Below are 14913 nucleotides of genomic sequence, written 5' to 3' on the forward strand. Positions count from 1 at the left end.
TGACTGTTGCCCTCCTAGCTGGCTATTCTGAACTGTAGTTGTCTGTGTAGACATGGATGGTGCAGCACTACTATTCATACTGCCAAAGGGTGGAAATGAAGTTAGTTTATTTGATGATACTCCACTATTCAAGTTGGAAGATGACGAAGATGAAGTTGAAGCTGTGGTCAAAGTTGAGTTAGCTGTGGCAACTGAAGAAGACATGGCACCACTTGAAGTCAATGTCACAGTGTTGCTTGCTGCAGATGCAAGGGTGGTGGATGGAGTGTTAGCATTTCCAGTATTTGTCATCTGAGGTGAAGTAATCGAAGACTGACTTGTAGGGACAACTAAATTTGACTGGGAAAGCAGCGTGCTATCCAATGGCTGAGAAGCAAGATAAGGACCTAGGTCATATCTGCAGACTTGTGCATAAAGCTTGAGTTTAGAAAATGCTTCATTGTTACAATCAGCTGCCTGAGAAAACCATTCTGTTACCAAATGTTCTGACAGTTTCTTTGATGCTGTAGATCCAACTTTCATGATGCCATCTGTCAACAGTCGTGAAATAGGTCTATGTTGTCCTAATCGACAGGACTCATAAATTGCAGTAAGATCTCTGAAAAAGCTTTTGGCTCCATTTAACAAGGCTTCATTTTCAGGACACAGTTCAACATAGGCTATATCTCTTTGATATCCATAGGGTTCCAGCATAAGTCTCTCCCAATAAGGAAGAGCAAATGGAGAAAGCACCAGAAACTCATAATCATAACCCAACAGAAATGTGGGGATTGGCAGTGGTTCTGGGGATTCATCAGTTCCATAAGAGCCTCGACCAGCCATTTTATGAAACTGTTGCCAAGTGAGAGGACCTTGAACCCCCCAAGGCCTTACTGTTCTTTTTTTCTGAATAGCATCCTGAAGAACTGGTTGAAGAGAAAGGAGCATTCGAAGTATATCCTGTGAACATGGCATACTCACATCTATAACATTTCTTTTGGACCAGAGATACAAACATGAACTTTTCACAAGTGCTTCATCAACTTTTCCTCCTGACATATTATCCATGAACTGACGCCCATGTTCTAACGCAAGGTAGCAATCATTGCAACAGTCCCGTTCTTCAACTCGTACCCAATTGTTAATCACACCAATTTTTGGAAAAAGATCTTGGTCTGCTGCTCCAAAGGGTGAAAATAAATTAGTGCACTGATCTTGTAGCAACAGTATTAATTCATCAGGCAATTTTTCAGATTCCTTAAGTCCTCCATTAACATGTTCAGCCGAGGTAGCCCTGAGAGTTTCAAAATGTTTTTCTGCTTCTTTACCACATTCTGTGTTGTGTCCTATGATATCTAGTTCATCTTCAAGAAATAATCCTGAATTGTTTCCAAATTTTCTGTTCATGACAGCACTGAATCCACAGGTACACCTATACTGGGCTTCCTGTGTCGGATCTGGAATGTAAACTCCAACATCGGCACCCTTGATATTCATATTGCAGACACAGATACAGCAACTATCAAAGTTACAGTCTTTAAACAAATTCATAACTGATTCTGAAAGAATGAGGTTTACATAAAGACTGTGTGCTTCAGGGATGGAAGGAACAGTTGCAGGTTCAACAGAATTAAGGGGTCTGCATGTGGATGGAGTAGAAGCTGGTGAATACAAGTCTGAATTTTCATATTTGACTGAACCTTGAGCACTAGAAGGTCCACCAGCTCCACAAGGAGTCCGAGGAGTCCTTGGAGTCCTTGGAGTTGAAAACCTAGGAGTGGATGGAGAAGGAAGAATTCCAGTTCCACTGTTACTAGGAGGTGCACTGCTAGGAGGCTCTTAAGTGATTAAAAGAAGTTTTGCATTGGGAAAATCTGCTGTGAAGGATCTCTCAAAAATACCAAAGAGCAGTAATTTCAGTTTCAAGACTAATGTGCACCTAATCCAAGCCATAGTATTTTCATTTTTTTCCTAGGTGGCTGAAAGCTTGCATGAATAGGATGACAGAGGATGAATATATGCCTTTGAAACATGGTATTAGGGAAGACTTTCTATCTCATGGCCTGCCAAAAGTGCAAACAAGTCTGCATTGAAGGAGGGGTAACGAGGGTACTCCTCCAGACAAAGATAGTAAAACTCTATCTCATACACTTTGGACATCTTGTCAGGAGGTACCAGAACTTAATAAGTATAAGGATCCAAGGTGAATGGGGGAAATACAGGAGTGAGGATGAGGCGGCAGCATGTTAATCATAGGGTTGCAAAATTTGATGGATGAGTGGGGTGAAGGAAATAGGAAGGATCTTTTTGTGGAAAACAATATATTTAAACTCTGTAAATAAATAAGAATACTATAAAAAATTATAAAAAGCCATCATACTTAGCAAGGTGGAGGATAGGAAGACCCTCAAGGAGATGGACTGACATGTTGACTATAACCGTGTGCTCAAGCATACTGGAGATTGTCATGATGGCTCAAGATAGGATAAGATTCTTATCTGTTTTTCATAGGGTAATTATTAGTCATAGCTTAGTCACTGACATTAACAATAATCAGCGTGTGATCAATAATGATATACTAAAGAAGAACAAGATGTAGAAAATGTATTAATGAAAAAGAGACTTCAGGGATTGAGGGAATACCAATTGTGATGTTTTAACAAATAGCTGGAACACTAAAGTCCAGATGTATGCATATCTAGAAATAAGTAGGACTGCTGCATGTCCAGCAGACTTAGATATTTTATGCTTACAGAACATGACCCAACATCACAAAGAATATATTAAAAAATACCACTACTGTTACACAGAAGGGAGCCTAGTTATCTAATGGTAAGAAGCTGTGCTGCAATCTTAAAGGCACACAGAATACACCAACTACTCTGAGGGAGAAAGATGGACAATAAACTTTCTCTGGAAATCTGCTTGAAGGTCAGCTATTTTGACTTGACAGTACTCAAAAAACAACAACAATAATCATGCACGAGTAAATTTTTGTTGAAGATAATTGATAAATGGGGGTTGTAATGCTTAGGGGAAAACTGTTAGAAACTTAAGCCACATTCAGAAAGGAATATTGAGGTATGGACAACATTTTGATGTCAGGTAGACTTGACTGAAAGCGAAGAATCCTCAAAAGATGTTTACTTTTGTTTTATTGACTAAACAAATGAATTTGACTGAGTGGAGTATAAAATATTTTGCAGTATTATGAAAAATGACACAAAGAGCAAGTATGCTTACTCAGAATATGTGCATAATAGATCAATAAAACAAAACCAAAGATGATAGGAATATTGAGTCTTTAAAATCAAGCTTCAAATATATCTGTTGTAGCCTTTCACCATTCACACTCAATCTCTGTGCAGAGAAAATTGTCTCAGAAATTGGAGCACATGAAGAAGAATGCAGAGACAAGATTGGATAAAGATTTATTAAGACCTTTTAATATGCAAGTGATACAAATGAAAACAAAGAACCTTTTATAAAAGATAACTAAAACCAAAGAACTTGAAGACATATTGAAGAAGAGAAAATATTACAGTCTTCAATATACCTTATGCTTTAGCATAAAGAAAAGTCCCCACAGTTGGACCAAATATCATTATGATAAAATAAGAAAAAAATAGAAGTTGCCAGAGATTTCATTTTACTTGAATCAACAATAAATGGTCATGGAAGCAGGAATGAAGTTATTAATAGACGTATTGCTTTGGACAAATCTGCTCTAAAAGACTTCTTTAAAAGGTTGGGCAGAAAAATGTCATTTAACAGGGTCAGGTCTTCTTGAACTTAGTTGTGTTTAAATATGTCATTTGTACATCAAAGTTGGGAAAAGATAAATATGACTGGAGAAGAGTTGATGCCTTTGAATTATGATGTTGGAAGCAGGAGTGGCATCCATTTCCAAAACAACATGCCTCTGGAAACTCAGGTTTTTTGTTCATAGAGTCACTATGAGTCATGCTCAACTCAATGAAAACTGACAACAACAACTATGAAGAATATTAAGCTAACTAAAGGATACTGGAAGAACAAATAAATCTGTCTCATAAGTACAAAAAGAATTCTTTTTAGAAGTGAGAATATCGTTAGTAGGAACTAGTTCCTAGAGTGGGATACTATGCTTAGGAAAGCAGATAATCAGTTAAAAACAGAAAGATCCTCAGTTACCTGGATACTACAATTTACTAAAATGTTGCAACCATTGTTAGAATGGTACAGTTTCGTTCTGTTGTAAATAGGTAGCCAAGAATTAGAATTATAAGAAATTTAGCAACTGTAATGCCACCATTGAATATACCCTTCATCTCTCTCTAATAAAAAATATTGAAATTAAGAAAATACAACAAAAATTATCTTCTAAAATATGTCTTTCAGAGCCATAGCTTTGAAATATGAGCAGGCTTCTCTGAAAGCTTTGTCTATTTTAACTTCCTCTAAAGTGTGATTGTTCAGAAGACATTTGGAGGCTTGCCATTTGAAAGAGGAAAGGTGACAAGCTCATAAATTATTCTTAATTATCAAAATGAGAATGTATAAAGTGACTTTCACACTCCTGAGTATAAAACACATCAATAATTACCATTAAACATCCTGTTACAGCTATAATTCACTCACTTGATTTTACAGAGTTCTCAAAGTGTCCAATTTCCTTGGTCTACCTGTTTCCTTTCCTTGTTATTCATTCTTATTATTCCTCTTACATTGGCCTTTCAATTGGCACAATTCCATACTTCCCATTATGCTTACAAATAATCTCATTAAGAGCTCAGCTCACCAAAGAGCACAGCTCACCGAAGAGCACTTGTTACATCAAGAATAGAACTGACATTAAACTCACTTCCCAATGGGTATTATTCAAGTGGTTTAGTAGAAATATACGTTCACTTCTGGTGCACCTCTATGGTTAAGTATTTAGCCACATTATGGAAATAAATTATTATTCTCCTAAGTTAGAAAACAGTTTATTACAGGATGAGTGAGTGAAAAGACCAGTCCTCAGTGAAATGGCCATTGACTGAAATATCAAGTACCACTTAAAACATAGTGCTAACAGTTTATAATCCAATAGAAACAGTGTTTCAAGATTGTATGTTGATTGCCTAAAAGTATTTATAAAATTTTAAAGTAAAAAAGCTATGTAATATCTGAGGTTGTAGAGAACACAAAGATCTAGTTTGCAGCATGTTGTTGTTGTTTTGTTATTAAGTGCCGTCGAGTCGAGGGCGACTCATAGCAACACTATGAACACAAGACCTGAACCCTGTTCTGTAACTATCACTGGTTTTCTTTGTTCATAGAGTTTCCAGAGGCATATGGCTTAGGAAGTGGATGCCACTCCTGCTTTTAAAGCTGAATTAATCTGGAAGCTCCATCAAACACTACCTATGATGGGTAACTATTATGTTGTTTAAAAAATCTATGGCAAGGTCTTCAGCATCACAGCAACTCCAAGTTACTCCAGTACAGCAAAGATATCGACCACTGCTGTACCACTTAAAAAAGAATGTTCATCCCAAAATTAACTAAAATTTGGCCTGAGAGCATAGAAAGGAAAGAAAAACAGAAACTACAACATGAATGAATTTCCATTTCTTGTAAGTCATAATTTTATTTGCTATTTCATTAGTATGCGTTTCCCCCTTGCAGTTTTCATTATCAATGGAAACTTTATATGCTCCCAAAATAATATTTTTAATTTTAATTTAAATGCATCCACCAAACATATTACTTTGAGCAACAACTAATTATAAAAAAAGACTGCTAGGAAGATAAACAAGTTTCTCATAGAGAGGGTGAGACCAGAGTATTCCTGGATGCAAGGATTCTGAAGCTCCGTTTAACATACTGTGGGCATGTTACAAGGAGGGATCAGTTCTTATAGAAGAAAGTCATGCTTGGAATAGCGGAGGGACAGTGCAAGAATGCAAGACCCTCGATGAAATGGGGTTATGGCAGTAGGTGTCTCAGAGAGAGTGAGGTTGGCTCAGGATAGAGCTGTTGTACATAGGGTAGTTATAGTCACAGGTGACTTGATGGCACATAGAAACAACAAGGACACTCACACCCCCTCACTCAGCTTCTTCCTGCCATGAGAATCAGAGCTTCTTGCTTGGTAAGATAAAAGGCTGGCATGATGCTTACAGGTACTTCTGAACAGATGGTGTAGTGAAATAAGAGTGGCAGGAACAATGAGGAAAATAGTAAGGATTTTTGACAGAATTGTTTGAGAAAGTCAAGTGTGTAGTTGTTGACCTGGCATTAAATGAATAATCATAGGGTTAATACCAGCATAAAATTGAATGCACAGCTATGAAGAATATAATTTTGTTTTCCTTCATACTATATTTGGAAGTAAAATTACCTACAAATAAACTTGCTATCAGATATGCTTGCTGCCTATTACTGAATTCAGTTTCCATTCTGAAAAGCAGAGATTATCTATCTATTCAGTAAGCTTGTACTTTCAAATATATGTAACCCTGAGATGTTAAAGGTTTAATGTTTCCCAAACCATTGACTGACTCTGTCATATGGATGGGTGAATAGGGCATGTTAGGCTATACATAAGGGCATTGGCTAGTCTCTCCATTAAACTGAGCCGATCCATCAGCAGAATGGGAGAACCTCACTACTAGTAAAGAATAATCAAGAGAATGCAACATGTCCTTGTCGGCCAGTCATTCCTGTGCCTCTTAGACAAAGGCTTACTGGAGCAGCAGTCATAGCAACTTCAGCAGAAAACCAGACATTATGCAAGATGGAGTGGATCTTAGGACTGGTACTTCACGGAATCAGAACTGGGACACTTTGTCCAAGTGTGTTGGACAATGGGAGGGGGTCATAGAGACATAATTTTAGGACTGAGAGTTCTATAACATTGGCTTAAAGCCTCAAAGCTCAAGGCTGAGGCTTCTATGAGCACATTTCAGAACATTTATTGACTGAGTGATTTTATCTTACTACCAACATGAATTATAAACTTTTGACTTAATATATGATTCTGTGTGGCATGTGAATGATTACTTTGGATTTCCTACCCAGAAGAGTAGTAAGATTGTTGAAATGAGTAGAAAGACCCCTGGGAGCAAGAGCATATCTGACTTTAAGGGAATTGTTTTGTGTTGATGTTGTTGACTGGGACAGTGTCCTACACATCCTTTGCTCTTTTTACAAACCCATTATATAGACTAAATGTCTTCTTTTTTATATATTTTTAAAAATTATATATATGTTGGTTTGAATAAAAATGCATAAAGATAATGTTCTATTCATAAACATTATGTTTCATATATTATATCATTCACATTGTGTTTCATATGATAATTCCCATACATTGCTTTATAAAACCAGTCACCATTGATTTATGCCCACTATCACTCTGTCTTTCTATGTCCCCACTGGATCTTTCTTCATTCCTTCACCCTGTCCTTGCTCCCACCAAACTCTGCAATTTCATGATGCCCCACCCAAGCCTCCCTATTCTCTTCTCCTTCCCATTTCTTCTCTTTTTATAATAATGGTCTTATTCAGCATTTGTCCTTATAAATGTGAAATAGTTCACTCAGCATGATGGTTTTTATCTGCTCCCATTTTATATAGAACTTTTTAAAAGTTTCTCCAGAATGTTGAAAATTATTCCATTGTATGAATCTACCATACTTTCTCAATCTATTAATTTGTTGATGGGCATCTAAACTCTTTCTATGTTCTTGCTATTGTAACTTACAGTTATGAACATCAGTGTACAAATTTCCAGCTGTGTCCCAGTTCCATTATCTTCAGAGTATATTCTTTGCAATGGAATGTCTGTGTCTTATGGAATTTCTAGGTTCAACTTTTTGAGGAAATAACAAACTGCCTTCCCGAATGATTATACCATTTTACAAACCCACCCACAGTGTATGACTGTTCTCATCTCTCCATGTCCTCTCCATAATTTATTGTTTGCTGTCATGTTAAACTTTGCCTTGGCTACTGGGGTGAGATAGTATCTCATTATAGTTTTTATTTGCATATCTCTATTTGTTGTTGATTTTGAGCAGTTCATTGTGTGTATATTGTTCATCTCAGTATCTTCCACCATTTCTTAGATGTGTCTCATATAGGCAACATATTGATGAACTTTCTTTTTCATTCATTCTGCTACTCCTTTTCTCTTAATTGGTGCATTTAATCAATTCACATTAAGTATTATAGTTGACAGGTTAGGGGTTTTTTTTTGCTGTCATGTTGATGTGTTTCTCTTTATGTTATTTCTGGTTACATGGTCTAGCCACATTCCTTTGGTGTCTTGTGTGAAGGGAATCGCTTAGAATTTCTTGTAGAGTTGATGTTGTCTTCACAGGTTACATAAGTTCCTGTTTTTCTCCAAAAGATCTAATTTTGCCCTCATGTTTGATGGACAGTTTTACTGCTTACAGGAACTTTGGCAGTTATACTTTCTGTATATGCCATCCCATTGTCGTCTTTTACAATATGGCTTCTGCTGAAAAACCAGAACTTAACCTAGTTGGTTCTCCTCTGTACATGACTTTGTTTTTCTTGTGCTGCTTTTAGTATTCTTTCTTTATCTTTGATTTTGGTGAATTTAGCTATGGCATGTATTGATGCTTTTTTCTTTTGGGGTGTAGTCTGTGATTCACTGAGCTTTTTCAAAGTAGATTTCCTCACTCTTCATAATGCCAGGAAGTTTTCTTCTAGTACCTTTTCCACAATTTCTGCCTCTATAATATTCTGAAATTCAGATCATATGTATGGTTGATTCTTTTGTTGTTGTCCCAAATGATTCCAATGTTTGCTTGACTTCTTTTTGTCTCCTCTTTGACTTGTCTTCTAGTATGTTCCCATTGATATTCTTGTCTTTTATCTTACTGACTCTCTGTCCCATCTCTTCTTCTCTGCAGTTTGTCTCTTCAGCATATTGGACATGTCTGCCATTTTGGTCTTATATTCTGGATTATGCTTTCATATATTTCTGTTATTTCCAGTACTGCATTTGACTGTACCCTCTTTGTCTTGTGATGATTTTTAAAGTTGTTTCAATTCTTTCTTCCATCTTTGACAGTTTCTTCCATAATAATTCATATCCCTCTTTATCTATATGTTTATATTTATTGTTTCCTTTTTTTCTGGAGTATTTTATTTCTTTATGGTTTTCCTTCTCTCTTCCTTCATTTGCACCTTCTTCTGTAGCTGTTCATTAATTTCATATCAATATATTTTTGTTTGTTTGTTTGTTTTCCTTATTCCCTGTCTCTGGGATATTCACTTTATTTAATTTATAGCTTTCCTTTTTTCTTCCATCATTTGTACCGTGTTCTGTAGCTGTTCATATAGTTCCATGTCAATATATGACAATATATTTATTTTTCCTACCTGTCTCTAGAGCAGTTACTGGATCTTCAATATATTCCATTTTTATTTATTATTTTTAAGAGAATATTTTTTGTGGTTTTTTTTTTCTTTGCACAGTATTTGAAGCTGCCTGCTGGCCTCATGACATTATGTGAAGTATTCATAGTTTATGTTGGGCCATTTCTATTGTATGCTTGGATGTTGGCAGTTCTTTATCTTTATGATGCTGTTAATTAGTTACAAGTTTAAAGTGTTCTGTCTACATCTACTCATTGGGTTGGAAACCCTTTCTGAGCCATTAGAGCATAAAAGTTTGCCTTTCCTAAGGCCCTTCAGATTCTTTATGATCTACAGTACCATTCTAAAGGAATATCACCTCATTGTGCCCTCTTCCTGAAGATTATTGTCCTCTTTGGTCTTCAGAGTAGTAAGGCCAGGTTCCTGACTGAGTAGTTTCTATCCAGGAGGGTGGCAGGCAGCTCTCTCCTCACAACTTTGATGTGCTAACTCTGATAAAGAGTTTCTTGCTTGAATGTAGCCCTGTCTCTGATATTCTATTGTCATTTTTGGTTTGTGGGCTGGTCTCTATGGTGGCTAAGTAACCACCTGAAACCGGTTTCTTGCTGGGGAGTTGCAAACCCCTCATTCCCCAGCTCCACATGTATTTGTTCTAAGAGTGAATTTCTCACCTGATTGTACCCTCTCTTCTAAAGTCTATTGTTTCTTTAGATCTGTATAGTAGGATGACCAGATTCCTGAACTGGAGCAACTTCTGTCCAAAGTGAGTGGCAGGAAGGTCCTGAGCTAGTACTATACTGTGCTGGCTCTGAAAGTGAGTCATTTCCCTGATTTAAAAACCTCTCCTGAAGTCTATTGCCCTCTTTGATCTGTGGGCTACATCCTTGGAGGCCAGGTTACCAGGTGGAACAATTTTCTTGTAGGAGGGTTGCAGAGCCCTCAATCCACAATTCCACAAAGTGCTAGCTCATGGTGTGAATTTCTTACCTGGTTGTAGACCCTTCCTCTCAAGTTTATTATCTTCTTATGACTGCAGAGTGTAGTGACCAGTTTTTTAAGTCTGGAATAGCTTCTGTCTAGAGGTGTGACAGAAAGTTCCCAAAGTCAGCCCCCAGGCCCCTGACTAAAAACATCTGCTCTGAAGTCTATTGTATTTTTCAGTATGCAGGCTGGCCACTAGGTAGCCTGGCATCCATTCTGGAGCAATTTCCTTACCTGGGAGTTTCAGCTCCCTCACTCTCCAGCCCCGCAACATGTTAGCTCTGAGAGTGAATTTCCCACTTGACTACAACCCCTCTCCTGAAGTCTATCATGTTCTTAGGACTGCCACGAAGTGGCCAGGTTTCTAAAATAGAGCAGCTTTGTCCAGAGGGGGTCAAGAAACTTGCTAGCTAGCACTTTAGTGTGCTAGATCTGGAATTGAGTCTTTTCTCTGATTGCAGCCTCCTCTCCTGAAGTTTATTTTTCTCTTTGGCCTGTGGCCTGGAGTCTTTGTGGCCAGCAGCCTTCATGGCCAAATACTCGTTCTGGAGTAGTTTACCTGCTGGGAAGTTGCAGGCCCCTCAGTTTTCAGCCCCAATATGTTCTGGCTGTGGGAGTGAGCCTCTCATAAGAATGCAGACCATTGTGCTAATTTTATTATCTTTTAGTTCTGCAGGATAGTCTAATCTAGAATAAAGTCTCTTGAGTTTAAAAACAATAATTTTATCTGCCAGAAAGAAAAAAGGATAATGTAATGTTGAAATTATTTTAATATGTTCTTATGCAAATAAAGATCATGATTACAGAACAATTTCAGAAATTATTTTCTCAAAAATGGACTGAAAATATTTTATATCATATTTATAAACAAATTATCTTAATGGTGTCTAAAAATTATAACTCTGCCTTAAACAGTATTTGATCTTTGGCACGTTATATTCATGAGAATATATTAATTGATTTTGCCTACATTTATCAGAAGATTTAAAAGGACAGCTCATTAAGACAAAGAAAAGAAAGAAAGACTTATGGGCAAAATTATGAATAATATCAGAAGTGAAGAAGAGGAAAGGAATACACAGAATTACTGTACCAAAGAAGAATTAGCTGACATGGAATTATTTCTAGAAGTAACATATGATCAAGAAGCAATAATAAGAAAGGAAGAAATTCAAGCTGCTCTAAATGAGTTGGTAAAGAATAAGGACAAAGAAATTTATGGACTATAAATAAACATATTTCAACAAATAATGGCAGATTTTGATGTAATTACCAGGCTCTGCCAAGAAATATGAAGAATTTCCTGGCCAACTGACTGGAAGAGATGCATATTAATTTCCATTCCAGAAAGAGTTGATCCAACAAAATGTGGAAATTATAAAATAATATCAATAATATCACATGAAAGCAAAATCTTGCTGAAAATTATATAAAAATGACTGCACCAGTACATCGACAGATACTTCCAGGAATACAATCTTAGTTTGGAAGTGACTGTAGCCATAGGTATATCATTGCAAATGCCAGATAGACCTTGGCTGAACGTAGAGAATGTTAGAAGGATGTTCATTTGTGTTTTATCAGCTATGCAAAGGCCTTTGACTTTGTGAATCACAGGAAATTGTGGCTACCATTTTGGAGAATGGTAATCTCAGAACTCTTAATTGTGTTCAAGTGAAACCTATACTTAGACCAGAAAGCTTTTATTCAACAGGTAAGGGAACACTGCATGGTTTAAAATAAAGAAAGTAGTCCAACAGGGATATATTCTTTTTCCATAGCTTTTCAATCTATATACTGATAAAATTATCTGATAACCTTGCCTTGATCAAAAGAATGTGGCATTAATATTGAAAGAATACTCTTTAAAAACTTGTGTTATGAAAATTATATAACTTTGCTTGCTGAAAATGAGGAGGACTTTAAATGTTATTGTTGATGATTAAGGACTGTAGCCTTCAATGTGTATTGCACCTCAATACCAAGAAAGCAATAATCTTCATCACTGGGACAATAGTAAGCATCATCATATATGGAGAAAAGATTGAGGTTGTCAATGACTTTATCTTGCTCAGATCCACAATCGACACCTTTGGTTCTATTGTTGTCATTAGGTGCTCTTTAATCGAGTGACCCTATTAACAGCCAACCTAAACTATTCTCTATTCTGTGCCATCTTCATTATCTTTGAGACACTAGAGGCCATTGTTGGAGTAATAGTGTCAATCTATCTCATTGGATATCTTCTTCTCCTTAACTGACCCTCAATCCTTCCAAACTTGATGTCTCTTTACAAGGAATACCCTCCCTGGCATTAGCAGTCATGAAATCAAAAGAAGAGTTGTATTGTGAAAATCTGCTGTCCAGGAGCTCTCCAGAATGGTAAATATCAATGATATCAGTCTAAATACAACATCATTACTTCTCAATAATTTGGATAGGTCTTTAACTGCACATTTTCCAAATGCAGTGCATCTCCTTATTTCTTGACTGCTGGTACCAAGGGCATTAATTGTGGGTCCAAGCAAGATGAAACTCTTATTTCAATCTCCTCTCCATCCATCATAACACTGCCTATTAGTACAGTGGTAAGAATCTTTGTTTTCTTGATATTGAGATTGACTCCATACTGAAGGCTGCATTCTTGATCTTCTGTAATAAGTGCATCAAGCCTTCCTCCCTTTCAGCAAGCAAGGTTGTGTCATCTGCATAATGCAGGTTGTTGATGAGTCTCTCCCCAATCCTGATGCCACACTTCTCTGCATAAGAGTCCTGCTCCTCATATAATTTGTTTAGCATACAAATTAAATAGGTATAGAGAAGAATACAAAATACAACCCTGCTGCACTCCCTTCTTAATTTTAAACCATGTGATGTTCCCCTGCTCTGTTCACACAATAGCCTCCAGGTTCAAGTATAATTTCTGCATGAGCACAAATAAGTGCTCTGGGATTTCCATTCTTCTCAATGTCAGCCACAGCTTGTTATGATCCACACAGTCAAATGCTTTTGCATAATCAATAAAGTATACATACATATTATTCTGGTATTCTTTACTTTCAGTTGGAATCAATCTGACATCAATAATTATATCGCTGATGTCACAACCTCTTCTAAATCCTACTTGAACTTCTGTCAGTCCTCTATGTACTGTTCTAACTTTTTAAATGATCTTCAGTAGTATTTTGCTTGCTTGTGATATTAATGGTATTGTTCGATAGTTTATACGTTCAGCAAGATCACCCTCTTGGAAATGGGAACAAATATGGACCTCTTCCAATTTGTTGGCCTCAAAGCTGTCCTCCAAATTACCTGGCACAGATTGGTGAGTACATCTAAGACTACATCTGTTAATGGAAATAAACCAATTGGTAACCATCTGCTCCTGGGTCCTTATTTATTGTCAATGTTTTCAAAATAGCTTCTGTTTCCTCCTTCATTACCATTGGCTCTTGTTCATATGGTACTTCCAGAAATTTTTCAGTGTCGATCAATTCATTTTGGTACAGTGACACTGTGTGTTCCTTCCATCTTCTTTTGATGCTTTCTGGGTCATTCAATGTTGAAGAAGAGCATTGACAGCCAAGAGAACAGATATGTGTTGGAGTGGATGCAGCCCGAGTGCAAGAATGATGAAGCTTAACCTCACATGCTTTGGGCATGTTGCTAGAAGTTGCTATTCCTTGGAGAAGGACATGATGCAGGGAAGGCTGGAGAATTGATTGGATATGTAAAGAAAGACCCTCAACTAGGTAAGGTGACATGGTGACTGTTGTAAAGGGCTCTTGTGTGTCTGGAAATATGAGGATGGTGCTGGATAGAAAAGGGTTCAGATCTTTTGTTCATAAGGTCACTGTGAGTCATATTCAACTCGATGATGCCAAACAACAACATCAGTCTAAAGTAAGGTACGCCTGATTAAAGCCAAACAAGTTCATCCTGGAGAGGGTAAAGCCAGGCTACTCTTTGGAGGTAGGGATTCTGAAGCTTTGTCTGACATACTTTGGACATATTGCAAGGCAGGATCAGTCCTTGGAGAGGGACATCATGCTTGGGAGAGTGGAGGGACAGCACAAAAGAAAAAGATCCTCAATGAGATAGATTAGTTCAGTGACTGGGATAATCAGGATAGGTCAGGTCTTATTGTCAGAGACAATAAGATTGACACAGAACAGAGCAGGGTGTTTTGTACATAGAATCACTATGTGTTGCAAGTGACTTGACGGTACATAACAACAACAAAGGTATCTATGAGTTGTAGTCAAATTGATGGAACATAAGAACAGTGCAAATTTATTTTACTGTTACTGAGAAAAACACAAAACAAATCCACATAAACCTAACAGATACAAAATGTAAAATTTTTTTTATATTTTTTTATTGGGAAAAACATATTGGGGGTACAAGGAGGTGAGCGTTGGGGGCAGAAGGGTGAGGATGGGCCAGGATACAGTTGCAGAGTTGCACAGTTTGGTCGGTGGGGGGAGGAGGTGAAGGAAATGATGAGGGTCCAGTGGGGACCAGATGCTACAGAGGAATGACAAGCATTTTCCAATAGTAATTAAGCCAACTGTC

General features: G+C 37.1%; 1 protein-coding gene across 1 annotated transcript in view; it reads right to left on the reverse strand.

Moving 5' to 3' along the window:
- Nucleotides 1-14913, reverse strand: part of LOC102860228 (mediator of RNA polymerase II transcription subunit 13-like) — a 47916-nt gene that overhangs the window by 6354 nt on the left and 26649 nt on the right. The window contains exon 4 of the mRNA XM_006902988.1: nt 5-1817. Coding sequence (XP_006903050.1) covers nt 5-1817 — 1813 coding nt within the window. The remainder of the gene's footprint in view (nt 1-4; nt 1818-14913) is intronic.

Source organism: Elephantulus edwardii, unplaced genomic scaffold, assembly GCF_000299155.1.
Source record: "Elephantulus edwardii isolate Elephantulus edwardi_28Jun2011 unplaced genomic scaffold, EleEdw1.0 scaffold00488, whole genome shotgun sequence".
Classification (NCBI taxonomy): Eukaryota; Metazoa; Chordata; class Mammalia; order Macroscelidea; family Macroscelididae; genus Elephantulus; species Elephantulus edwardii.